This window comes from Ixodes scapularis, unplaced genomic scaffold (genome assembly GCF_016920785.2).
Source record: "Ixodes scapularis isolate PalLabHiFi unplaced genomic scaffold, ASM1692078v2 PGA_scaffold11__112_contigs__length_91849675, whole genome shotgun sequence".
NCBI lineage: Eukaryota > Metazoa > Arthropoda > Arachnida > Ixodida > Ixodidae > Ixodes > Ixodes scapularis.
Window position 1 is genome coordinate 57,952,155 of NW_024609837.1, and position 27,391 is coordinate 57,979,545.

The 27,391-nt window shown below is 46.8% G+C and overlaps 1 protein-coding gene across 1 annotated transcript; it reads left to right on the forward strand.

The window, feature by feature from the left end:
- The first annotated feature begins 288 nt into the window (after positions 1-288).
- LOC8051390 (peptidylglycine alpha-hydroxylating monooxygenase-like) lies at positions 289-27,352 on the forward strand. Its single transcript, XM_040208557.1, has 11 exons — positions 289-429; positions 1,595-1,652; positions 8,485-8,706; positions 10,014-10,097; positions 10,665-10,722; positions 17,155-17,219; positions 17,336-17,416; positions 20,476-20,552; positions 20,631-20,681; positions 22,819-22,868; positions 27,172-27,352. The coding sequence occupies exons 1-11, from the start codon at positions 289-291 to the stop codon at positions 27,350-27,352; spliced, it is 1,068 nt and encodes a 355-aa protein (XP_040064491.1).
- Positions 27,353-27,391: the final 39 nt, after the last annotated feature.

Below are 27,391 nucleotides of genomic sequence, written 5' to 3' on the forward strand. Positions count from 1 at the left end.
ACCGCTCACTAGGTGGAGCAAGTAGCCACCCAATTCAAAGGGTTTAGCCGTGTTCGTCCATACATCTGCCATCCAGTGATGACGTGGAAGAAAATAAAAAAAAGGCGCGGGTCTTGTCTTCTAGGCGATATTGATACAGCCGCGCGACAAGTACGTCACCACAAGTGTCGAGAGGAGGAAACGAAGAAAGTACTCCCGGCGCATGCTCATGCAGCAGCTGCGGCGAGAAATTCGATTGTCCGCACCGGGTTACGGACTCGCTTGCTCTGAGGCGCTGACAGCTGTGAAATGCACAGCAGCCCGTTTAAAATGAATCCAGCTTATCTTCGTAACTTGTTTGTCGCCGTCTTGTTCCCGTGCGTTTTTACCAACGTGTCTCCGATGAAAACACGGATCAAGTTACTGATGCCGAGTGTTCAACCTATGCAGGTAATTGTTGCCGTGTTGCCCGATAATATCCGAGACTCCAAAAATAGTGATGACTGTCAGGGCGAATAATTTGCAACTCTAACGCATGCTTCAATTTTCTCTTCAAAATATTTCTTCGTTTTTTTGTTGTTGTTTTGTTTGGGGAGGAGGGGGCATATCATTCGTTGACTTTTAGTGGGAACGCATGTAGTCGGTGTTGTGGGTGTGCCGTAAATACGGAAACTAATTTACATCGTATCTTTGGGTGATTGACATAAATTTTCTGCTTCACTATACTGACGGTGACCCACGAACACATGTTTATAGCTCTTGATTGACTCGAAACTGGATTAACCAGATATGCTAAAAAGGTTGATTTAATGGTTTTTTGGTGTCCATATTGTTCTGTAGGGCACTCACTGACATGCAATAAAATAGCTTCATCGTATTAAAAAAAAAAAGTTACAAGCATTTACGCAATGCGGACGTGCAAAAGACAGTTACTTAAAGATGGCGATAAGTGCGGTAAAAAAAAAAAAATATGCTTGGTACAAATTAGAGCAAACAGGTTAGGTGTAATCAATTACTTCCGGAGTGAGTTTCTGGTTGCTTTAATGTCTTTCGCCTCCTGCAATCGCAACGCTCACACCGCATCAATTAACGCAAACAAAATACGGCTGGTTTTCCTTTTTTTCTTTTTTAAACTCAATGGCACCACAAATGCTACAAGAACGGCGAAAAAAAAAGTAATTTAGGGCAATAACCTAGGTGGTAAAGTTTGAGGACAGTCAACACTAATTCTGAATAATATGCGAAGAATCGTCGATGACGTGTTCGAGCTTACAGTGTCGGGCAGTGTGTGTTGTTTGCATATTATCTTTGCCTGTCTGAATGCCGTCTGAATTTGTTTTTGACATGACTAGGGCCGCAAAGAAATATACATTTTTGACCAATTGCTGTTGTTATTAACAAATTAGAAGAATTATAAAAGTCTCGCTTAAAGACGGACCTGTATAATGATCAAACCCTAAAGAAAGGCGTACCGAACAGATGCTAACCGAACATAGGCGTACCATTTTACGAATACACCTGCTTACCAAATGTATGAAAATGTTTGGACCGTTTCGTTCCAGGTAAACAACTCTTGAAATGGCTATGTACAGTTTTTATATCGTTTTGCTTTCAGAATGACACATATCTCTGCAGCGCCGTGCATGTGGGATCAAAAAAAGAAAAGTATGTTGGTAAGCGAAACCACCATCTTAGTTTAATTACACAACTAGACGGGTCTCCAAGTGTTTCGGCTAGGGGGCCGGATCGGGGATCTGTCGCACTCTCGAGGTCCGGAAAATAAACTAGTAAATATAAAGGAGGAAATACTAAAAATATAATCATGAACGGGCATCTAAATACGAAAACATCTACTAGAGGAATGTAAAAATATAAGGTTGAGGAATACTCATATACTTTATTTTGAAATACAAGATGTTGCTAATTACGACATCACGAAATAAGTCTGTAGGACTGTTCGTCAAAATATCATTCGTATAGCAGGTCAATTGGTAGCAGGGAAGTTCGTCACATAGGGCACTTCGTCATGAGGCAATTTGTCATGGTGACAGTTCGTTAGACTGTTGAAAGAACTTTGTCTCTCGTACTAGGAAGTACGTACGTACAGCAGTAGGTTGCACGTACATTTGACCTGACAAACACCGCAAAACCTTTGCTCTAGTCGAATGTAGTTCTAGGTTCACCGTATAAATTGCGCCAGCGTACCAGTGTGGCCTCCGTCGTAAGAGATTTTAAGAGGTTTTAAGGCACTCGGTCCTAAGGAATCTCAAGTGTTTGAACGGGCCTTTACGAAACTACCCATAGATGCCGCTTCCATGAGCAGTGCGTGCCTCCTTCTACCATCACCTCCTAGCCTCTTCCTTGGCGCACTATGGCCTATGTTGCTGCTGCGCCAGAAAACTCAAAATTCATTCATTCCTAGCCTCTTCCCCCAAGATCAACTTCCTGTCGTTTGACGCGCCACCTTTCCTTGAGTGGACTACTGGACGGCGCTTCATCGTAGCGTCTACGAGGAATACAGTTTTGAAATAAAGCGAAGAGAAATTCCTCCTCGCCCGTGCCCTTTCCCTCTAAAATTTAATCGTCTGGCAACACACCCCGTCGGCCATGTTTTTTGGGTCCAATTCGGAGAGCCGGAGTGTCGCGCCAGCGCGTTGATGAACCTTGTAGCCCGTCGGAGGAATGACGCTACTATGGCATATTCTGACGTCGGACCATGACATGTGGCAAAACAGACTTGAAGCTTTACCTGTCCTTTTTGATGACACGTTCGCAAACTTGTGCGCGTCAACAGCGACGTCGTCTCGCCCGCAGAGCGAGTCGCACGTGTTCGCCCTCGAGGCGTACACGCTGCCCTCATTCGTGTCGAGGAACGTCTGCTACTCAAGGTGGTTGGATACCGTTGCATGTGAACATGGACCAAAGAGGTTTCATGGTCTAAAAAGTGTATCTTAGAAACAACGTGCGATCTAAAACAGATGGAAATTAAATCATAATCGCGAGGGTAGCACGTGCACTACCTATAGTGAGGGAAACAGGAGCGCCCCTAGCGAGCTTCTAACCGCGAATACTCCATCTCGTAAGTCTTGTGCAGCAGAGGCAAAAGCACAGGCGTGAGCGTGTGGCTTTCAGAAAGCCATGTGCCCGCGCCTTGTGCCACTAAATAAGCTACACTTCAGAGTAACGACACTTGGCCATTTTGTGGCTTAAAATCATGGTTGTCACTTATCTCAAGGTTTATCTTAAATCACAGGAAACGCTTTTCCGTCCTCCACAAATGTGTAAACAGTTCGTGATAAAGCAAAGCAATATTACGTCAGCTTCCTGACACCAAGTTTAATAATTGGGGGAATCTGTGGTTATTTATACAGCGTGGAGTTGGTCAGCCATTTCAAAATTGCCACGGGTCACTCGCTGTAGATGAGCAATGTAGCCAGTGCAGTACAACCGCCAGCCAGTCTTTAACGTGCACCACGCAAGAGTGATACATTACTGCATGCCGGTACGAGGCACATCCAGATCGAAACGGGCAGGGGTGGGGATTGAACTCAAGATTTCTCGGTTCTGCAGCGCGAGCTGGTGTGCGCTTCCCCGTTTTGCCACCAATCCCCTGTCATGTGCTATAATTAAAAAAAAAAAAGTTTTTGGATGTTCCGTTTAATTGGAGCTGCTTCGTTCCGATTGGTCGTGGCAAGTATAAATAAAAAGAGGGGGCAACCCGCAGGAGTCAGCCTTCCTTGGCATTATTAGATAGTGAGGTCCTGATCTCTTGTCATCATCTACAGTCACCGACTTATCTCAGCTAAAACTTCGCTGTGAGGATGCTGAGGGCAGAACGTGCCGATCTAACCTTCTTTTCTTTTGCTTCCGCCATGTTGATAAAAAGACTTGGGCTCTTTATCAGTATCGCTGATAAAGGACCCAAGTCGCTGTAAAACCTAAAATAGTCGTATACCAACGCGTATACGTAAACCAACGACCACCAACAGAACGTGTATCAAGCTCACGTTTAGCAAGAACGTATCCGAAGTTCAAAATACCGCCCATGGCGGTTTACCACTGTGATCATAAGGTAATGATCACTTTATTTGCTAAGAATTAAATCAAGACAATTAAACAACGAAGTCGTGTACGTGTCTTTATTTCAATCATATGTAAATCGTAAAAATGTCATATAGTTGTCGTAAAGTTGTCGTAAAGATAACAGATTCGCTGGTTTTCCATCTTCACTTGAAGTAAATGGGCTCTACAAACTTTTTTTTTTTTTTTTAAATCGTCTTCGTTCAGTGATGTTGAAGAAAGCTTGTCTTCACGCCCGAGCGACTCCAACTCTGCTCGCGTTCTTACATTTGCCGATCGAAACGTATTCCCCTGGTTTAGAGCTCTAATAAATGTGCATAAACGTTAGTTTGTTCACGTTAGAAAACAAAACAATCTACATATTAAAAAAAAGAAATTAGTCGGCCCTATGCAACGGCAAACATGTACGGCCCGGCATGCACAGGCGCGCGCCTTGTGGGCCTCGCACAAAAATGGCGGCGGGGCGCGTGGCGCGGAAGGAGGGCGAGGAGGAACGCCTTCAATGGAAAGAAGGAAAAAAAGAGAGCATGAGAAACAAGGGGAAAGGGCTACCGGCGCTTTTCTCCTTGCTGATTGGTCAGGGACGAGCGGAAGACCCGGATGAATGCCTTGCATGGGCACGTGTGTTGCTCCAAGTTCGGTTGTTTTCATCGCGGTGTCCTCCGTTTTTTTTACTTCTAGATTTAATTAGAGCTAGGGAATTCCATGATGACAATCTCCTGGTCATCGAGACACCATTGTGTCTCGATGACGTCAGTATCGCGCTCGGGATCCGACATGGCGACTGCGGCTGCAATGTCTTAAAACTTCATCGCTTTCCAAATTACCGAACCTCCGGCGGCAGTGTGTTGCTTTCGTAAACCGAAAATACCTTTCACCAACGCCACTCTGTCGAGTGTGCTCGGAACATTTTGTGAATGGAGCGAGCGCCGGGTGCGCTCGCAAAGTGCGTGCAAGGTTTCTCGTGAGAATTGCTCTTTCAGCTTGTAAATTTGTGTAACTTAATTTATCTTAATGTCGATATTTCGCAGGGCCGACATCGACTCGATTTTATCATCTACAGTGCTTAGTTGAATGCTCATTTCCGCCGCCGTGTGTGGTTGAAAATTGTCAAAAAGTTAGTTCTATCGGTTCGCCTAAATCGCGATAGCAGAGAGCCGTGACATTATGTTTACCGTCACAACACGACTGGACTCTTAATTATTTTGAAAATTAGTAAAATGTAGCTGAAAAAAAGAAAGAAAAACTTCAATTTCTATTGCTGAAACTTGCTAATGCATCGATTTTGAATTGTTGAGTCATCGACCGACTCGCTCCAGCAATGGACCCATCTAGACTTTGTTGTGTTTTAAGTTCTCGACAAAGGACACACTCGTCGACACGGGATCCTCAGGAAGCTGCCTGCGATCGAATTCTCTAGAATGTTCTTATTTCACGCGCCCTTGTTCATATTATATTCCGTTGTTGTGGACGTCACGAAACACCAAAAAATATTCTCGGTGTACTCATTTAAAAAAAAAACAAAAAAAACCTGTATGTATATTTAATTGCTGTTAATTAACTGATTCAATATTATGCGTACTCGCCTCCGATTTCTATCGGTGGCGTGCACGCGTCGCGTGCACTGGCGGATGTCATAGTGCGGGGCAAGAAGCGTTCCCAATTAGTTGAAAAACGCCATCCGCGGCACAGAACATATGACGCGCTCAAAGTCGGATACCCAGCACTTTGGAGTACCCAACTGGCACACCCAACACGGGAGCGGCGCCCCGAAGAGCACTTTCGCCAGCTCCTAACCAGTCATCATGGCCGCGGAACTTGCCACTCGCTAGATGGCGCAACAGCTAAAACGGCGTCAGAGCTGTTTATACTGAGAGAGTTTGACCAATGAGCGGAGCTTGTTGCCCGCTAGAACCAGCGGATTTCATGATGACACAAAATGACGTTACTTCTTTGGCCCGTTTATTCCTGAGAAGTCCCGTAGAGTTCCTACGAGTCAGAGCCACAAAATGGCGGACGGAAGCAGTCATCCCCCGGTTGTCAGACTATGCTGCTGTGGTTGCCAGGCTCTGAACGGTGTGGCGGTAGAGAGCCTATAGATTGAAGGGAGAGAGTCCATCTGAAACCACGGGAGCGTTTGCAATTTAATGGCCGACCCTCCCCCCCCCCCCCCCCCCCCCCCTCTCTTGCTGAGATTGGGCGCTAGTGCGCATGCGCTGCGTTATCGCGTGACAAGGAAGAAAGCGGGCGGAAAGGCGGAGACGTTTGCAGCCGACCAGCGCTTTCAAAACCTCCTGGCAGTTCGTATCGCAAACGCGGCTCATAAACCCCGTGACTTCGCTCGAGCAGTTGGAAACTCTATGATACAGGCTCTCCGGGTGACTCGCTTGAAGGCAGAATTGTACGTAACGAGTTATCAGTAACCCGTCACTTGTACCAACTTACTTTTTTCCGTAACGAAGTAGCAAAAGTTGGTTACTTTTTGATAGAAGGAATAACTAAGAAAATTTTCCTTAGTTTTGTTGACTAACGGGTAATGGCATTTAGTAACTTCTGGAAGGGAACGTGTACAACGCAAGTGCCCAACCTAATAGCTCTTTTTCGCGTGAGCTGAAACGTGGGAGCGCCACTGTGCAAATAAGCCTCGATGACTTCCGTTTACCAATTGAACGGCGGGTTTCGCAATATTTGCGAGGTTAAATCTACGCGTTGTGTTTTTGGAAAATGGTCGCTTACGCCACTTTCACAGATAATTCACTCTCATGGTACAAAGTGAGAAAATATACACAGACCAAAGTTTCCCAGGGCTACCGGATAGGTGGCGTCACTGAGTTCGTTGCCAAACAAAAAGAAAACGGGGGGGGGGGGGGGGGGGGGGGGCGAATATTCTGTTTCACGATAACTCGGCGAACTGTGGAGACTACGGCCCCCCGACCCAATAAGAGCGTCGGAGCGAGGCAAGTGACACCACGTGACCGGAGCGTGTGTGTCACTGCGCCGAGGAAGCGGCTGTCGTCTGCTGGCCAAGAGTCGTCTGCTGCGAAACCAGCCAACTTCGGATGAACGTCCACCGCTGCAACACTGCCGCCCGCTGGCGTAGAGAGCTCTTCGGGGACAATTCATCATGATACAACCATAAGCTCAAGTTACTCGCGAATCTGTGGCGGATGCTAATACCAGGGCGATGTTTTAAGCGGATGTGATCGAATATACACGGCTGCGATCGCCAACGGCCACGGCGTTACAAAGAGAAAAATATCAGGAGCGCATACGGATGTGGCGTCACTTTTTTGATTTAAGTATAAGTGAAACTCATCAGTTCGTCAACATTTATTGATTTTTTTCTTATATACTCGATACAGAAAAAAAAAAAAAAAAAAACGCCGTCAAAAGAAAAAGTAACCTAGTAGTAAAACTACTTTTTGTCACAGACGGCGCTGTTGGTGTGGCGGTAACGCGGCCTCGGTGACCTCAACCTTGAAGTGTTATCACGTGACTTTCTCCGGCGCTCTTACTGGGCGTGGGGGCCGCAGCCTCCACAGTTCGTGCCTCTAATTTCCGCTGGGAGAAAACGCTAAATAAACCATAAGAACCGGTGTACAATGTATGCCATTATAGCCAAGGTTATTTCTGAATGAAGGAGCTGAAAATTAAAAGTTAAAAAGGAATACTTTAGAAAAACAATAACAGCTTAACGTGAAAATCACGCGTTATTTTCAAGTTGATGTAACGCGTTATATTTGGATCACAGTAATGAGCAACGCAGTTAGTAACTTCTTGAGTGGGTAACGAGCAACGGTACTTTAAGTTGGTGACAGGTTAAGAGTTCAAGGAAAGCTTCTCCTACCTCTCCTCGTTTTAGCAGAGCGGATGCTGGAGAGGAAGTCACCTTCTCTCTAACGTCCGCTCCGCTAAAGTGAAGAGGGGTGGGAGGAGTGTCCCCTAGGCTAGGTGGCGTAAGCTGCCGCCCAATATAAAAAAAGTACAGCCTTTAGCATCCATCCATTCATCCTGAACTCTTAACCTGTCACCGACTATATAGTTATTTTTATTCGGTTATGTGTAAGTGTCTGAAGGGGAGAAAGGGGGGGGGGGTACCCCTGGAACCCAGTGATTTCCCTACACTCCCTCTACGGGGGTGTACTCCCCCCTTGTTTTTCCAAACGCACCCCCTTAATTCACAACGAATTCTCTATTCTCAATGCTTCCTCCCCCGCCCTAAGCCCTCCCCCTCCCTAAAAATTTAGACACCCCCCTAATTTCAATTCCTGGGGAAACAGCTGCTGGTACCTCCCCCTCTCCCCTTCCCGTCCGTGGGAGTTCCCCAACTGATTTTTAGGTATACCTTCCCCTCTCCTCCCCCTTCCCGCTCGTGGGAGTTCCACAACTGATTTGTATCTAATATCGTTTGCACGGTTCATTCAGTGGCGTTCACACCGAATGCCACGATGCACGTGGCCCACCACATCCTCATCTACGGCTGCGCGGAGCCCGGTTACCGCGAGTGGGACACCCCCAAAGCCGTCTGGGACTGTGGCGAGATGTCGGGCTCCCACAACATGTACCGCACGGGCCCCACGTGCAACTCCGCCTCTCACATCATCTACGCCTGGGCGAGGGACGCACCTGCCCTGGTCTTGCCGAAAGGTGAGTTCGACCAGTCTGGAAGTGACTGTTAAGGGCGCATTCACACACGGGCGTTTGACTTCGACCGGCTGAGACGAGACCGGTTTTTTAAGCCTCTTGCGACGGCTTGCGACCGCGCCGCGCAGCATCAATGGCGGTCGTAAGCGGTCTAACATCCCGTTTTGTTGGGCTCGGTCGTAGTTGGTCGCTAAAGTGTGAACCAGGCTTTATTTGTTTGCATGCTGAAAAAAATGAGCCTGACGGAAATATCCCGGGCCAGACAATCAAAGTTGTAGCCCGGATGCGTGATTTCTTGGAACACAAATGTATCAAAATTGTGAATCAACCGATTTACTGTACCGTTGGCACGACGCTCAACAATGCGAAAGAAGAAAACAAACACGAAACTGACCGTATTTGTTGTTCGTCGACAGTGGCATTGCGTCCTCTGGCTTTCGTAATAAAGAAGACGGTTTTGATGATTTCTAATGCGGGCAGAAACTGAGAGAGGAGGAAACGAAAGTACGCGGTGGCGCCAGAACGCCTAGCTCTGACTGGTATATTTACTAAATAGAGGCAAAGCTATAGCTGTCTCCACTATAAACTCCTCTGTACTCACAAAGCCTGGCAGTTCGACGACGGAACCATAAAGTGCACGGTCGCAGATTTGGAGCTCGAGGATCTGGTAGCACAGAGCATCAAAAAGCCATTTCTCGGGGAACCTGGACGTCAGCGCACAGCTTTTGCAGCGGCGAGGGTCCGAAACACACTTGTTCGCACGGGAGAAGTGTGTTTCGGCGTCTCGCCGCAGCGGGGCGCCAGTCACGTGGCTCTCCTCTCATCCGTTGTCTGCCGCTCTACCTTTTCCATTTCGGCGGCCGCTTCTCGTGGCGATCTGCCAGGCTTTGTCAGTATATAGGAAGCTATGCGACTATGCACTCGTCAAAAATCTTTCGAACGCGAACCCCAAACACCGGACGCCGGTGTTCCTCGTCTTAGGTGCCTCCTTGAAACAATTGCTTAAAATAAAGTAAGAACAAAAAAAACACTAAAACACACACATAGCAAAGAAAGCACTCTATTGAAAAGAGAAACATCTAATACGTTATTTGTCCAATTTAGGAGTTATTATAATGTATCTATGTTTTCATATCTTTATTAGGCACCTTCATACAATCGATTTTATTGAGGGGATTAGTGAGGCGGCCGTCAAATGGCTAATTCATTGACAGCTATAAGGAACGCAGCGCGTGTGGCTTATGATGTTCGCGCATCTTGTCTCCGTGATTGGTCGTTTCGGCATCAAAGCCTCCAACCTTTGTTTCCAGGTGTCGGCTTCAAGGTCGGCGGCAGCAGTGGCATACGGTTCCTGGTGCTTCAGGTTCATTACGCTGATGCTACAGCCTTCATTGGTATGCTTTCCGTGCGCTCTCTTGTAACTCAATGACTTTTTTTTTTTCAGCGGCGAGCCTGGAAGTGAATGGCTAACATTTCAAATCGATCTAGCTCTGTATGAAAACCCGGTCCATGTACCTTACTTTGCTCGTGTTGATGTTTGTCACGCCGCATGACGGCCACAATGTCGCGTGATGCCGCGGTGTCGCCCGACCTCACAGTGTAGTGGTGTCTTGGCCTTACGTGACGTCACGGGGCTTAACAAAACAATCCCCCTTCCCCCCGCTAAATTTAACGGTGTAAATATCTTTTCCTAATTCCGATAGAAAAAGAATGCTTCTCGTTATTAAAAAAAAATATTAGAGAGTTTTAGTAGATCGTTCCCATGACTCCGATAACGATACCCGATACTCCGCCACCGCCTCCCTTGCGCAAGCATAGTATCGTTATCGGGGCTATCGGAGGTATCGGAACGATCTACTAAAACTCTCTATTGTCGAGTGCTATTCCACCTTCGTTTGATTTTAAAGAAATGTCTAAGTCATGCGATTTTTATTTATTTATTTATTTTGCTTTTTATTTAGGTGGAAAGAAGGACAGTTCCGGCATACTACTCTCCGTGGTTCCTGGCAGCTCCAAAACGTAAGCAGATGTTTTAATTTCTCCGCAAGATACCCAAAAACCAACAGATTAGCCGTTAACCCAGAGGTTCGGGCGAGTTGGTTGCTCATAATGTACAGGGGCAACAGCGCACCCGGAGAACAGTCATTCAAGTCAACATACGCACAAAAGAAAGAGACACTTACTCAGCGCTGCGTAAGTGTCTCTTTCTTTTGTGTGTATGTTGACTTGAATGACTGTTCTCCGGGTGCGCTGTTCCCCCTGTACATCAACAGATTAGTCCTTTGTTCTTTATACCGCAGGAGTTTATTCTGCTAGAACATGGCGACATTGTTAGCCACGGTAGATGACCAATTTAGCCAGTGCAGTGCAAACCGCTAGCCTGGGGTCTTTAACTTGCACCACGCAGTAATGGTACACGACCGCACGCCGGTACGACGCTCATCCAGATCGAAACGGGCAGGGGCGGGGATTGAACTCAGGCTATGACTCAGGATCCCTGGGTTCTGCAGCGCGAGCTTTCGCTCCACGTGCTCCGAGCTGGTGTGCGCTAGTGCCACTAAATAAGATACGCTTCAGAGCAACGACACCTGTCCGTAGTGTGGCTTAAAATCATGTTTCCCAGTAATCTGAAGCTTTATCTGAAATCACAGGAAACGCTTTTCCGCCCTCCACAAATGTTTAAACAGTTCGCGACAGAGCAAGGCGATATTACATGAGTTTCCTAACATCGAATCGAATGCTGGAAATTCGCACTTTTGAATCATGACGATCCGCAGTTGCGTCTGCTCTCCACAAGCACCAAAATGGCGGCGCCCACAACAATATCGGGGAACAGAGTGCCAGTACTCTAAGCGTAGCTCATTTAGTGGTTCTAGTGTGCGCTAGCCCACTCGGCCAGCGATCCCCGGGAAGATTCCAGTTGCAGCAAAGAGGCGAGTAAAACCATGCAACTCAAAGAAAATGAAGAAGGATATCTGCTCGGCGCTTAATTCCGAAATGTTTTGAAGATCTTGTAAAATATCAACCTAGAATGCATTTTTCGGCAGTACCAATTTTTGAATTTGAGCTAACGAACGCTTATGTAAAAAGTTGGAAAACTATATATAGTCTTCGATAAAGACAAAATAAGGTTTCCAGGAATTAAAACAATTGTCCGGTAAATTTCGCATTAAAAAAACATTTAGACGTCGTTGTCAATGGCTGTAGGAGCATCTGCGACGACAAATCTAAATTTTGTGTGCTTCCCTGAACGGAGTACGGTAATTGTGTTTTAAACCGAGCGTGCATACACGGCGTTTTCCTCTTTCACCTTCGGAGCAGCGCAGTCTCTGACGTAACATAACACAAAGATCGCGCCGAACTGAAGCGCCCTCGTTTTTTTTTGTCCTCCGCGTGAGCGCTACGACGTGGTCCACCCTCGTTGCTGCGTTAGAAAGGTTTGCGTGAACGAAAGGGGACTTTTGTTTTGCGGTTGTCACGCTCCACACTTCTCCGCGAGACTTACATTACCGAGTAAAATGGATCGTTGCGGCGCGTCGGAAACACTGTGTTCTCATGGAGGAATGAGGCATAGGACCTGACAATTGCAAGCCTGGTGTGACGTCACATCAGGCATGGGAGCGGAGCCATTGATACTTACGAAATTTGGCATGGAGTTTCGTATAATTATCCGTCATTGATTACACTAAATTGGGGTGTCGTTTAATATAATAAAAATGGCCTATGTTAATCATCGGGCTCCCGCCAGGTAACCACCGCAAGATCTTACGAACTTCCGGCTTTCACTGGACAATTCCTTTAAAGGGCCACTGGAAAGAAAAAACAAACGTTAAACAGTCTGGTTGAGACACGCATGTCATAAAATTAATTTTACATAATTTTTTTTAAGAGCAATATTGATGGCGCAAGACGCGATTTAGTCGGTAGTCACCTCTTTTCCACTTGTTTTCTCTCTCGGCAGTTCGGGCGCGTGGAGGAGAGGTGACTCGGCTCGGCCATCACGTTGAGTTGGAGACATACCTCGGCAAACCTCACTCATGAGGGCCCTCACTCACCCTCACTCACCCTCATCTTCACAGGTGAGGTGAAGGGTGAGTGAGTTTCTGAACCAGGAATATTCATGAGTGTGAGGGTGAGTGAGGGCCGTGAGGGCTGTGAGGGAGGTGAGGGCGGTGAGGGCCGTGAGGGCTGTGAGGGCGGTGAGGGCCGTGAGGGCTGTGAGGGCCGTGAGGGCCGTGAGGGCCGTGAGGGCCATGAGGGCCATGAGGGCGGTGAGGGCGGTGAGGGCGGTAAGGAGTATGAGGGCCATGAGTGCGTGAGGGGCGTGAGGGCCATGAGTGCGTGAGTGGTGTGAGGGCGGTGAGTGCATGAGGGGTGTGAAGGCCATGAGTGCGTGATGGCAGTGAGTGGCATGAGAGGCGTGAGGGCCGTGAGTGCATGAGGTGTGTGAGGGCCATGAGTGCGTGAGGGCGGTGAGTGCGTGAAGCCCCCTTCAGATCGAGCATCTTTCTCAGCAATTTTGGTGTTAATAACGGGTTGTTCTCTAGCTTTCCCTAGATCGACACGAATTGCTGAGATCGGGTCCGGCTCGAAATAAGCAAGCAACTGGGAGCAATTCGAATACGTTTGAAGCGGCTGCATCCAATCAGGGACGCAAAATTTTCACGTGATACCTTGTGCCGGTGATGATGACACCGAAAGACTTGGTTCTGGGTTGAAATCGATCGTTTTTTGGAAATAAACTCTTTCAGAAAGGTGCATTAGTATTCTTAACGAGATTTAAATGCATAAAAACACGTTTATAACGCGTAATTGTGTCTAAATAGAGCAAGAAAAATAAAATTTTATGATGACGATGGCAAATTGCAGGAATTGGTTGCTGCGTGTGATCGCGGGCGGCCCGTGTTGCTGGTGTTGCGGCGTAAAGTTTCTGGGCTAAATTGCCCCATCTGAAGCTGGCCTGAGTGGCGTGAGGGCCATCAGTGCGTGAGGGGTGTGAGGGCCTCAAGGGCGGTGAGGGGCGTGAGGGCGGTGAGTGGCGTGAGGGCGGTGAGTGGCGTGAGGGCGGTGAGTGGCGTGAGGGCCGTGAGGGCGGTGAGGGCCGTGAGGGCGGTGAGGGCCGTGAGGGTGGTGAGGGCCGTAAGGGCGGTGAGTGGCGTGAGGGCTATGAGTGCGTGAGGGCCGTGAGGGCGGTGAGGACCGTGAGGGGTGGTGAGGGCCGTAAGGGCGTTGAGGGCGGTGAGTGGCGTGAGGGCTATGAGTGCGTGAGGGCCGTGAGGGCGGTGAGGGCCGTGAGGGCGGTGAGTGGCGTGAGGGCGGTGAGTGGCGTGAGGGCCATGAGCGAGTGAGGGGCATGAGGGCCGTGAGGGCGGTGAGGGGCGTGAGGGCCGTGAGGGCCGTGAGGGGCGTGAGGGCCGTGAGGGGCGTGAGGGCCGTGAGGGCCGTGAGGGGCGTGAGGGCCGTGAGGGGCGTGAGGGCCGTAAGGGCCGTGAGGTTTAGTGAGGGTGAGTGAAGGGCTGAAGGTGAGTGTGACTGTGAGGGTGAGGATGAGTGAGGGCTGAAGGTGAGTGTAGCTGTGAGGGTGAGTGAGGGGTTTAGGTGAGTGTGGCTGTGAGGGTGAGGGTGAGTAAGGGCGACCTAAAATGCCGACCTCTGGTTGGAGATAGTGTATGACCATCTCGTTGAGGTGGAAAGAGTGCATGACCATTCCGTGACGTCATGGACTTTGCGCGCAGAATTTAAAATAAATCTCGCGCCGTCAATATTGCTCTAATTTTTTTTTCGCGTAAAAGTAATCTTTCTGACTTTGTAAAAGTAATCTTTCTGGTTTTGGAACCCGACTGTTAAAAAAAACATTTTTGTTTTTCAGTGGCTTTTTCAGGATATTGATGTAGAGTTTTCGGATTTGGCTTAGTCTCCAGCGGCTGTCTCTGAAACAGAAAGCTTAAAAACTGCAGAAACAGTTTTAATAGATGTGCTACTGTTGAGGTGAACTGTGGAGAGTGCAAGAGTGTCATATTCACTCATTGAAATAAGGCATTCTATCAGTATTAGTTTGCTCAAATGTAGGTTTCTATAAGAAAAACAAAAAGTGAAGTAAGAGCGAATAATAAGTTTCTGCTGATAAACTAACCCAATTAATTTTTCTTCTATTTTTGAGCAATTTAAGAATTGGAGGCTCATCACATCGTTAAGAGCGGAGACGGCGGAAAGAATGGGGACAGGTCACACGTCTTCATCCTTTCCGTCGTCTCCGGTGTTAACGATGTGCAACCTAAACAAGCTCGTCTGTTTACTACCTTTATCATCAATACGGACGTTTATATCACTTATATTGCTCTATTTAGAAAAATAAGAACCCATCTTAACTTGTTCCCATTTTTTCAACGTCTTTTTTTAAGACCCAATGTCTTCTTTTTATTTATTTTCTAAGTTACTACACAAAAGGAACAAATTCAGTCCTTCTACTTTATATATGTCACGTGCATTTTAATAGTCATCTACAGGAGAATCAAAGCTGTTTTTATTAAGCTTTTGTAAATGCAATAAATACATATGTTCGTTGTACAGAAAATACTCTAAATGTTTGAATATTATCATCCGGCTTCAAATGAAATCCGAAAAAAATTATGAACCGACTCCAATTGAATTTATAATATATTCAATTGTAGTCTATATCAATTTTTGTGCTAATTCAGTTCGAGAGTGGCAAAAAGTAAATGTGCATTAAGTTGTCACAGTACCGTAAAACCATCATTATTTGATGTTGCGGACTTTCTTGTTCAGAGATGCTTTTTGCTACCCTTCTTTAACCTAGTAACAGTGAATAAGTAATTTTCTCTTTCCCGCAAGATTGCCAATCTTCGGGAATTGCCGTTTACGTCTCTGTGCCCCAACGAATTTTACATTCAAGCAGAACGTTGCAGTTAGAGTGAAACGAACTAGTTGGGCACTTCACATTACCTTCATTATGATTAGGGTTCCGTGATTTTGGTACTTGTTTTTCTTAAAATTCGTGCGTGTGTGTCGGTGTTTTTAACCTGTTTATTAAAAAAAAAAAAAAACCTGGTTTGTTTTATGAGCGCAGCTCTTGCGCGCCCTTTTCCGGCTTGAGCGGCGTCGCCGTCGGCGTCGGCGTCTTCGCGCTTAATTTAGCGGGAAAATTGATGTGACGTGACCTCAACATGAATTCAATTCCCCGCTAAGTTAAGTGGGGGAATTCAGTTTCACCGCTAGATTTAGCGGTCAAATTCAGTTTCTCCGCTAGATTTAGGAGAAAGTTCAGTTTCTCCGCTAAATTTAGCGAGAAAATTGACGTCGCGTGATTTCAACACCAACTAAATTCCCCGCTAAATTTAGCGGGGAATTGAGTTAGTGTTGAGGTCACGTGACGTCATTTTTTCCGCTACATCTAGCAGAGAAATTGAAATTGTTTATAGGTGATGTGACTCCAAGTCATGTGACGTCATTTCCCCCACTAAATTTAGCATGGAAACTGAATTGGGGGAGGAGGGGAGAGGAGGGGATGAAGAAGGAGGAGGGGCATATACCCTCCCCTCCTCCTCCTCAGGAGCTGCGCTCTAATTTCGCGTTACAGAGATTTGTAAATGTCTTTCATTGTTTTTTTCGCTCTCTCAAATTCACTCTGAATATAAAACTTTCTCTCCGCAAAAAACACGTTTTTTTTGTTTTTTGCAAGGATAGTTTGAAGTGAGGATTTTACCCGATTTGGTTAAAAAAAACTTGTCTCGAAATATGTTTTCGGAGTTTATTGTTTTCTTTCTTTTTCGTTTTTCTCCTTTTACTGCAGACACGGAAACCTGGTTATGATCGACTCTGAAACTATAAGTGTTAAAATAGTGGGTGTTGCAGCGCACGCAGAAAACTGGACTCGGAGGTGTCAGAAGCTTTCGGAAAATGAGGGGGAGGGGGGTTGCTAACTGTGCGCCCCCCCCTCCCTTTCCCTGTTCCATCGCTACCGGCTGGATTGCAATGAGCCTTTTTCCAGTAAACCTTTGCGCATGCATACAACCCCCCCCCCCCCCCCCCCCCCCCCCCCGACCCTTTCTTGCCGCTCTCGCCATTTTCGGTGTGCGGAATCTCACAAGAGCAATATTGTCAGCAATTGTCTTCGGGCGTATTTTGCCTATTTTTGACGATTTTCTTTTGAGTATCGGTACAGTATGGGTTATAAAAAGCAATTAAAACCAATACAGCGGCACGATGCCAATGCGTTCTGACGAGCGGAGGCAGGGTGGGCAGCCCTCCATCTGTAGTTCGCAGACATACTCCCAGACGGCGCTCATTATTTCGAAAAAGGTCCGTTCAAGCCCCCAGCGCGCTGTACTAGGTATATTTTGACCGAATGATCAAAAGTATAATGAACTAAATTAGAAATGTCACAAAAAAATGGAGAGAGATAAAAAAATTGCTCGTTCACTTCTTTCGTAGAGTGAAGAGGCGGGCGGGGGTCTTTCTGCTTGGGACAGGAGGGATGATTCCGGCAAAGCAAAGAGGTGAGTTGGAGAGAGATATTTATTGATTTTGTTGGTCGTAATCTTCCACTTTCTGTGGTTAGTTGAGTCGTTCTTGTTTAGGTATTCAACAGGGACGTGACGATATTTTCTCGCAGTGAACATGGAAGTTGCCTGCCGGATGAAGGAGAAGTTAACTCTGTACCCGTTCGCGTTCCGCACACACACGCACATGCTCGGTGAGTTCAGGAGCATTTAAAAGTATGAACTTCTTGTATTTGTAAGGAATCCGGCTCATGTGCGCATGTTTCCCTCAGTATGAAGGGCCCATATGCTCGCACTTCGCATTTATTTTGTATTCACAACTTTTCAACGACGTGCATCTGATTCCCTTTCCTCTGTTTGAAATTTCGACCGTTAGGACGCGCAGGTTCCCTCTGCAATCTCGAATAGGTGGTATCTCCCTGCTTCTTTGCTTCACATCTTTTCTGCTTTGTGGTGTTGCCTCCTATGAAGTTGGCTAGCTGGCGCAAGCCGCCGCCCGAATACATGGGTACAGCCGTACTAATCCGTATTCATCTATGCGAACAGACGGAGCAAGTTTGTTTTCGAACTGGCTAGAATTTGTTTTCTTCTTTTTCTTTTTTTATACGCTGTAAATCATTCCGTGAGTCAGTAGTAGGTGGCACAAAAGAACGTGACTGGTGCCCGGTTTAATTGCGACTCCCTATAAAGAATGTCGGAGTAAACCTGTGTATATCCGGACGAAACAGATCTCTTTTTAACGTTGGCTTGATCAAATCAAACTTGTTCGTGCATAATGGCAACTCTAGCGAAATCGACGCCGCGTAGCGGCAACACCGAGAAGCTCAGGAGAGGAGGTCGTTTCGACTCTGCTATCGCTGTTCGGTTCTCGTAGGCAGCATAGAGACAAACATCGTTTCCAGCAATTATTTTTACGCTTCCGCCGTGTGATTCCTACGCACTGACTAGAAAAAAGGTTTCTACCTCGAAAAATTGCTTTGCTTTCATATGTAACACCGAATTTACGCTGCAGTGCAAGAAATTTATGGTGGTCCGCGTGCTGAACGACGAAAACGACCTCCTTTCTTCCGCCATTTTGCCTGAGCTGCGCGCCCCCTATAGTTCGCTGGAGTCACGAATAGTCAGTGACAGGATGAGAACGTTTTGGCGCCTCGTTTACCTCGAGCGTGCACGCGCGAAGCCAAAGCACGACGGAAGGCAAAGCGCGCACTCAAGGTCGGGCGTTCAAAAGAGACGACACGAACTATAGGGAGGATACGAGCCCGCGAGGACGTCAGAGCACCCAGCTCTGATTGGAAGGATTAGCGGTTGGACGCAAAGGCTATACCTGCCTTCGTCTTTTTTGCCCACTGTCTGATTCCAATCAGAGCTAACCAAAGCGTCGTCTGCTCCTCGTGCACTATCTTGAGTTCGAACGCCGGATGCCGAAGTTCGGCGTTCGAACGCGAGTTCGGCTTTCGAACGCGTTCTAACACCGAGTAGAGGCAAAGGCGGATAGCCTTCGCATCTATCCTTCGAATCAGAGCCCGGCGATGTGACTGTCTACGGGCGCTTTCATTTCCTCCTCTCCCCCAGTTTTTATACGTACATAATCACAGCCTCCTCTATAGTCACAAAGCCTGGCAGTTCGACGACGGAGCCGTAAAAGTGCCCGGTCGCAGATTTGGAGCGCGAGGATCTCGTAGCACACAACATCAAAGAGCCATTTCTCGGGGAACCTAGGGTGCCTACATGTCTGTCTGTCTCAGGGTGAAGACATCCATTGTTGTACTGAATGTGCCAGCACGTGATGCTCTCGCGCACTTGGTGCGTGACTTGGGCGGTAAAATGGCGTCCATACATTAGCCAAAGCTACGCGCTCGAGCTGAGTGACACCGGATTGCGCGCACTTCAAAATGCATAAAGAGCGAATTGGGCGGAAAAATGGCTGAGATGTCACCACTCAAGCAAAAGCGCGCGTGTGTATGAAGGCACTCTAGGGGAACCTGGGCGTCAGCGCGCAGCTTTTGGAGCGGCGAGGACCCGAAACAAACTTCTTCGCTCGGGAGAATTGTGTTTCGGCGTCTCGCCGCAGCGGGGCGCCAGTCACGTGGCTCTCCTCTCATCCGTTGTCTGCCGCTCCACCTTTCCCATTTCGGCGGCCGCTTCTCGTGGCGATCTACCAGCCTTTGTCAGTGTATAGCAGGCTATGACAGTATACGCTCGCTTCTTCAGTTCCACGAGGGGCGTCCATGAAGTTTGTATTATTGTCATGAAGAAACAAAGCTGCCATCATGGGCGTTGGTGGGGCCGGTGAGGGGGGGGGGGGGGGGGAGGCTAGTTATTTTTTACATACACACCACACAAGGTGTCACACTTCTTCCACCGATGTATTAGCCGGACGATACCTTGGTTGTAGAAATTCGCATTTCGGCTTATTAAGGATGCGTCCCCCCTCGACCCTCACCTCGTTATTGTCCTAGAAGCTCCTATCACGAAGTGAGCTGTTTGTATGAGGAAAGAAGACGTCACTGGGTGCCAGGTCGGGCAAAATGAAAGGTTGTCGCAAATTTCATTAGCCTAAAGCAGCCGCGTTTGTCACCGTCTTCTGTGAAATAGGAGTCAGTGACTTCTGGTGGAGCAAACACACTTTATTGGTAAGATTTTTTGAGGCCTCGTCAGGGAGTCCCGGTAAAATTTCCCTGCAACACTTTTGCCTTTACGTGCGTAATCTGCGTAATCAGTCCGAGAAACTTTCATTGTAAATTCCCCCATGGCGGCTGCGTTTTCGCCTTTTTGGGGTGGTAGTGAATTTGCAGATTATACCCTTCGCGTTGTTCCAGCCTCTTGGGGCCGTAACATGGCAGACCCAGAACTCGTCCGTCGTGACCAGGCGATCAGAGAAATTGTCAGGGTCAGCTTGGAAGAGCTCCAATGTTTCCGTTGCAGATTCCTTTCGGCTATCTGTATGCACGGGAGTGAGCAATCGTAAAATTCAGAAAGTGCCGACTTTCGTCACGTGCAAATCATTGGGCATGTGAAAATCGTTGTGCATAGTGCGAGAAATTTTTTGAATGCGCAGAAACTACAAAGAGGCAGCCTTGCCCCGCAGCGCAAGTTTGGCCGCTATTTTGTTCACCAATAATACGAACTTTATGAACGTCCCTCGTAAATCACGAGTGCCGTAGAATCCTTAAAAGACACAAAAGGTGTGCTTTAATAAAAACAAGACAATGTATGCGGAACAACGGAGTAACCTTGTGCTTACTTCCAGGAAAGGCGGTGACTGGTTATGTGATCAGGAACGGAAAGTGGATCAATATTGGTAAACACAATCCTCTCGAGCCACAGGCGAGTGTACTTTGACCGTTGACTGTTGAGTGGTCACTGAACGAACTTCAGTTAATGCGTGTGAATGAACCCTTGCAGATGTTCTACCCCGCCAAGAAGGGTGTTTCGATCGTCCAGGGAGACATTCTGGTGTGTTCCTTGTGGTGGGACGACGGAGTTGAGATTGTTCTGATTTTGTCTTGGCTTAAAACTAGGGCGTTAACGATTGTCATCAAATATGTGTGTGCGTCGCTGGTCATTTGGAGCTTTTTAATTAACTTTAGTCTTGTGTGGTAATAGTTGAGACTACACTTTAAAGTCCTGCGCGTCTACTTACTTGCAAAACACTCAAAGAGCCAATCATTGCGATCTAGGAAATCAGCTCAGCGAATGATGAGACGGAACTTCCGTTTAGACCTCAAAATGAAGTCTGCGCTGTGGCATTACGCAATGCAAAGCTTCATAGTTGCATGGCGTAATGAAACAGCGAACACTTAATTTTGGTGTCTAAACGGATGTTCCGCCTCATAATTCGCTGAGCTGATTTCATAGATCGTGGAGATCGGCTCTTCGAGCGTTTTTCGGGTAAGTATACGCGCAGGCATTTCTTGGACTGAAGAACTGTTATGCATATGTGTGCCAATTAAAAGCAAGCTGGCACCATCATGCGTAGGATAGGGTGCAACATTTAAACAAACTAAGAAAATGACTAAAAAAAAGTGTGTTCGTTTTTATATTATGCAAACGTGGGTGATTATTCCCTAAATCCTACAACAAGCTATTTTATAAATGACTAAACAAAATGGCTGCAGGAACCATTAATGTTGGTTGTCTATGAATTGCGATAGCATTCGACATTTTTACCTCCTTTTTTGTTACGAGGCCATGAACGACGTCTAAAACGACGTCTAGGACGAACTCGAGGACAACCTCGAGGACAACCTCTAGGACAACCTCTAGGACAACCTCTAGGGCCCATGGCCCTAGAGGTCTCACTAGAGCTTGTCCTCAAGGTTGTTCTAGACGTCGATCTTAACATCGCCCTCGGCAATTTTTCTGCTAAATTTAGCCGCGAAAGTGAATTGGTTTGTAGGTCCCGTGATGTCAGTTCGCGTGACATCAAATTTTTCGCTAAATTTAGCGGGGAAACTGAACTGGTTTGTAGGTCCCGTGACGTCAGATCACGTGACACCAAATTATCCGCTAAATTTAGCGAAGAAACTGAATTGGTGTATAACTCGTGCGATTTAATTTTTTTTCCGCTACATTTAGGGGGAAAAATGAATTGATTCGTATGTCCCGTGACGTTAGATCACGTGACATCGAATTTCCCGCTAAATTTGACGGGGAAACTGAATTGGTGTATAGGTCATGTGACGCCAGTTTTTTGCTAATTGTAGCGGGGAAGCTCCGCATTAGGTCCGCGAAATCTAAAGCATGTTATCGCATTAAGAAATTAGAATTGTTTATAGACTCTGTTCAACAATGTTGAAAATTCGAGCTCCGACTAAGCCCGTAAAAAGTTGTAAGGTTCGCCGAACCAATCAAACCTCAAAATTCGATAAAAAAAGTCGCAACGTCCATAATTGAGGAAGACTATAATCACTGACAGCTTGAGAAACTCGGGGGGCGTGGCTTATTTTGTTAATTCACGCTTCTTGCCTCGTGATTGGTTCTTAAGCCGTCTTGTCGGCCAATTGTGCAATCTGATTGGCTGCCAAATGATAATGAGATGCTCGGTACTCGCCACGCCCCGCGGTTCTTGAGATGTCGGTGACTATGCGCAGCGCAAGTTCGTTTGCTTCTTGCGCGGGAGTTTGCGATGACGTCAGAATGGCACCGAATTCTGATTGGCTCTAATTGGAAGCGTAAAAAGTGGACCTCAATGCTAGCTGGCTCGAGGTCTCCCCCCTATCCTTTCAATCGGAACGAATCAGAGCTCGGCATTCTGACCTCACCACAACCTCTACGCAACGAGCAGACGAACTTGCGCTAAGCATAGAGAATAAATGGTGAAAGACCGGATGTTGGGAGAAAGATGTGTCTGTCTGTCTGCTTATTTTTTTCTCTGTCTCGGGTATTCCGTCGTGAGCCTATGCGGGCAGAAACTGGGGGACAGAAGGAAAGGAGAGTCTTTCCTTCTCTCCCCCAGTTTCTGCTCTCATACATGCCAGCTCGCCTGCCATGCTACTTTACCAAGAAACTGTGGGTAGGAACGAATTCCCATTACTTGTCGCGGAACGGGGGCAGTGACGATGCGAATTTTATTCTTGTTGCCCTGCTACAGGCTGCCCGATGTACCATGAAGAACTTCAGGGACAGGGATACCTACGTTGGGTGAGGTTGACTTCTCCACATCCGGGTGCTTGAAAACCCTATGAATGCGTGTGTTAAAGGGGTGGTGCAACGATTTTCGGACTTCGGTCAAATATTTCTGGAAGTTGCCCCCTGACACTTCTGAAGTAAAGAACAGAAAACCGATTTCGCCTGCGTGTCCTATAGTCGGTTACAAGTCAAGAAGGTAGGAGAAGCTCCTCCCACAAGTGTGATGCGCCCGTTTCAAATCTCTCCGCAGTCGAAAGAAGAGTTCACTGGAAACGCTCCTTGTTCCGCTTCAATGGATTCCCACTTGTCTCCGATCCCACTTTTTAAGAAAGCGACCTTTGTATTCATCGGAGAGGGAACCGAGCCCCTGAAAGCAGCCTTTGTATCCATCGGGGGGAAGCTAATCCCCGAAAGTCGTATTTGTTTCCGTCGGTGGGGGAGAACTCTAATCTCCCTCTCGTGGCTTCCACAATGCTAAGTCAAAGTCGAAAGATAAAGCAAATATGTACAGAAAGGCAAGACCCTCCTCGCGCGTTGGCCGCGACGTCACGGAAACGGTGGGACGCTATTGGATGCGGAGGTGGCGGAGGGATATCCGATTCCCTTTGAGGAGCATTTGCCGCTACCTTCTTAACCTGCGTAAAAAAAAGATAAAGATTGGCATTTCGGGCACCCCTCAACTCACTCCCAGCCTTCAGGGTCACACCTGGTCGCACTCCCAGTGACGTCATTCGGAGTGCCGTGTAGCTTCCCGTGTGCTATCTCGGAGGACGCTTCCCCTCCCTCTCTCTGCGTACATTAGCGGGCGCTATGCTGCAGCTTAGAGCCGAGCGAGGTCACGTAATCTTTCCGCGGTAGTTCCTTCGGCTGCCACTTGGGGCTGCAGGTGGGGGAAAAAGCTCGACTTTTGCTTTGCGATTATGCAGCGGAATCGCGACATTTTCAATGAAGGAAGTGTTTTGTCTATCCTCCGGGACAGGATAAACAATGTAAAAATGACGAGATGCAAATTCTTTTAATCATAAAATCGTTGCACCGCCCCTTTAAAGGATTGAAGTCTCTACGAGAAACTGGTGCAACGTTGCTTTCATAATGGGCTTAGGACAACAATATTTTGAATACACGAATAGAGTGATCGGCCAGAACGTACTTCTTCAATGGACAACTCTTCTTACTCGTATGCATCAAATACACCGCCAGCGTCAGCTCCAATTGTAAGTTGTAGGAGAGGTTAAAGGCGTTTTTTGTTTACCTGCCCAGTCTAAAGATATTTTCGGAATACTGATGAAGCTTTACACTTCCTTGCATGTTATTTATTATATGTAAATTTAAAATAGTTATAAAGAAAACAGCAAATGAAGGTGCTACCAAAACCAACATTGAAATGTTTTGGGCTGTCCATTCCGGTGACGTCACAATGTATTGTATAACTTGCAAGTCAAGCAGGCAAAATTAACGAAAGGAAGAAAGAAATAACAATATTTGGCGCTTTTCGTTTTTGTTTTGCCGGCCTGAGCTTCCCCAGCGTTGAGTTCTTCACACTACCAAACATCTTGTAATTTGTAACCTTTCCAAAACAAGCTGTACTGACCACAAACCTCAATTGGAGTAGACTGGATCGCGGATAGGGAGCCCGTCGTGCCCGCACCGGCGGCCCTTGCTCGACACCAGGCAATACATGCAAGTTTATGGGAGAAACACACAAAAGTAGAAATATTGAAGCTTGTACGCGTTGCTCGAAGGCGAGTATTTTTTTATGTGTTGCGATCATTATATTGGGTCTTAGGAGATCGAATCGGTATTCGTCAAGCGTTCGAACGCCGATTCATAAAGATCGAACGTGCCGAAGCACCACCGGTGCCTCGGCACAGGTTCTTCGGCAATTGAAGCCAGCGACTGTGCCGGTGTCGCTTGCTTCAATTGCTAAATAAATGACACGTACAACAAATGAACGTCACGCTCCGAGTCTCAGTTCGTCAAAGAAGCCCTGGCTGCGATTCAAATCAAAAGCTTGCACCAGAAGTACTTTGTACAAGTGCTTGAAACGACGCGAATTCCCCAAATAAATGCCTTCTAACTTATTGTTTGCTAAGCTCCGGTGACTTCTAGATCACGAACGACTCCACATTGACTCTCGGCAACTCTTGTCTCATTGAACCGCATCACAGTTTACGCCCAACAAAGTCGAAACCAGTATCGCCAGATGGGCTAGTTGGTACATATACTTCCTTCTGTCAAGAAGCGCCACAAGACAGGGTCAGAAACCAAGAGACACAACACAAAGAGCTCGACCCTCAACCACAAAACATCTACCTAAAAAAAATATTGGTACTCTAACGCTTTTATATTTGGGCCCAGAATATTAAGTGTCATTTCCCCGAAAAGAGGAGAAAAGTTTCATCCTCAAGAACAACCTAATACGGTAAGAAATTGCAGTTTTGCTCGTTTCTCCCATGGAGTCCCATGCATTAGCTGGTGTCAAGCGATGGCTGCAGGTGGCGCCACTCGACCCTCGAAAAAACGAGCCTCAATCCTCGATCCAGCCTACTATAATAGAGATCAGTGATACTGACCCTATATCAACGTTACTAGATTACCTCAGTTGTGGAACTCAAGCGGAAGGGGGTACCCCACCTCGCTCACCTCAATCCGCCAAATGTCGTTCGAAGCGCCATCTAGATTTTCGTTTCATAATAGTGCGTTCCAAAGAGCAGAGATGAAGCGCCATCTAGACGCCGTGCTTCGAAACGTACGTAGCGATCCCAGCGATCCCGACCCGATTTCACCGTGCCCGATTCCCATAGAATACGCTGCAGTTACCAAAGCAGCCGTCCGGCAGCGCGTCGAGCGACGCTTGGCGAGTCGTGGTGATTGAGGGGGGGTACTGCTCGTGCATGCAGCGTCTATGAGCAGTTCCGTAACTGAGCTAATCTAATAACGTTGCCCTATATTACAACATTTGACGTCACGCTTTCAGTGTTGCCACTAGAGCCCCTCAGCCTTTCAGACAAAACTTAAAAATTCAATAATTTTACGAGAAAAGAATAATTTCTGACTTGTAATTTACGTTACCAGTTCAGATGTGTCTATTAATCTACTGAATCAATTTTGGTGCAATGGCAACATTCTGGAAGGCATTACCGTAACAAGCGATTGAGACTGAATAAGATACATTTGACGCAGTGAATGAGAAAAGTGTATCTATTTTAATCGTGAAATAAAAAATGCAAAAGAGTTTGACAAAACAGCCAACACTGTGAAACACACGCTTCCGTAACCACATACAGTTGTCCGTAAATTTTCAGCCCGATCGTGTGTTTCGCACCTGCCACTGCAGCTGAGCCAGCTCTTTATCAGTTCGCTGGGTGTCTGTTGACACAAGCTCTCGTGATTATGTACTTAGACGTCAGCATATACTTTTTTTTAAGTGCATATAAACGTCAGATAAACTTTTTTTTTTCTTAAATTGAGTTCAACTAACGTTAAGTCGCCTGCGCCATAGCGCTTTATTTACTGCTGCTTAAATTTTTCACACTACAAGTAGTCCCACGGCTCCACGAGCGAGCAAAGGTACAAACAAGCACCACCCCTGTGAAAAGACAAAATGTTATAATGTTCTATAGTCATGTGTACGGAGCTATATGCCGCTGTTGTTGTTGTTTCGTACCGGCCGCCATGTTGAATTGTGAAGTAGCTGAGTTGGGAAAAGGAACAGCTCCCTCACTTTCTCGGCTCCTAGTTCAACTTTTCTCTTTGTAATACTGTTTTGTTGTAGTTATGCTTAAAATATTTACTTCAGTTCTTGTCGCCCAATCCAACAGTCACCCGGAAACGATCAATACTTGCATCGTATTAAAAAAAAAAAAAAAGTTTGCATTTTTTTTCTTAACATAAGTGGTTACTTGGCTTACGGGGGTCAACCCCCCTTCCTTCCCCTCTATAAATGTGAGCACGCTCAAATTGGGCGTGTTGACGTTTAGGCAGTGTTGGCGGTAACGCGCAAGTTTTTTCGGTACTTTGGTACGTAACGGTCAAGCGTTCTTTGTATTTCGAGGTAACGTAGGTCGGTAATGCGTTCCTTTTATTTGCAAGTAACGTATCTCTTTACTGTTTTCCGGTAACGCCTACAACACTGCATTTATGACGGTGCATTTAAAGTCCATCATCAAATGGGCTCCTTTTCTTCCCGCCGCAGAGAAAAAGAAATTGGATAACGCAGCACGACAGTTAGCCTAGCAGTAGTGATTATACCCGCTCATAATAAGACTAAAAGGGGTTGGGCTTCCAGCTTACATGACATGGCTTTTGCTTTTAGTTCCACAGGTAACGACGAGATGTGCAACTTTTACATGATGTACTACGTGGAAGGCGACTCGATCTTGGAGGGAGACGCATGTTTTTCAATGGGACCCCCCGAATACTCCTGGAGAACGGACCCAATGATGAGGAAGCTGATCAACAACAAGATCGATAAGGACGCCAGCGAGCTCGATTGACATATCGCGAATTGTTTATCAGTTCTTTTCAAATAGCAT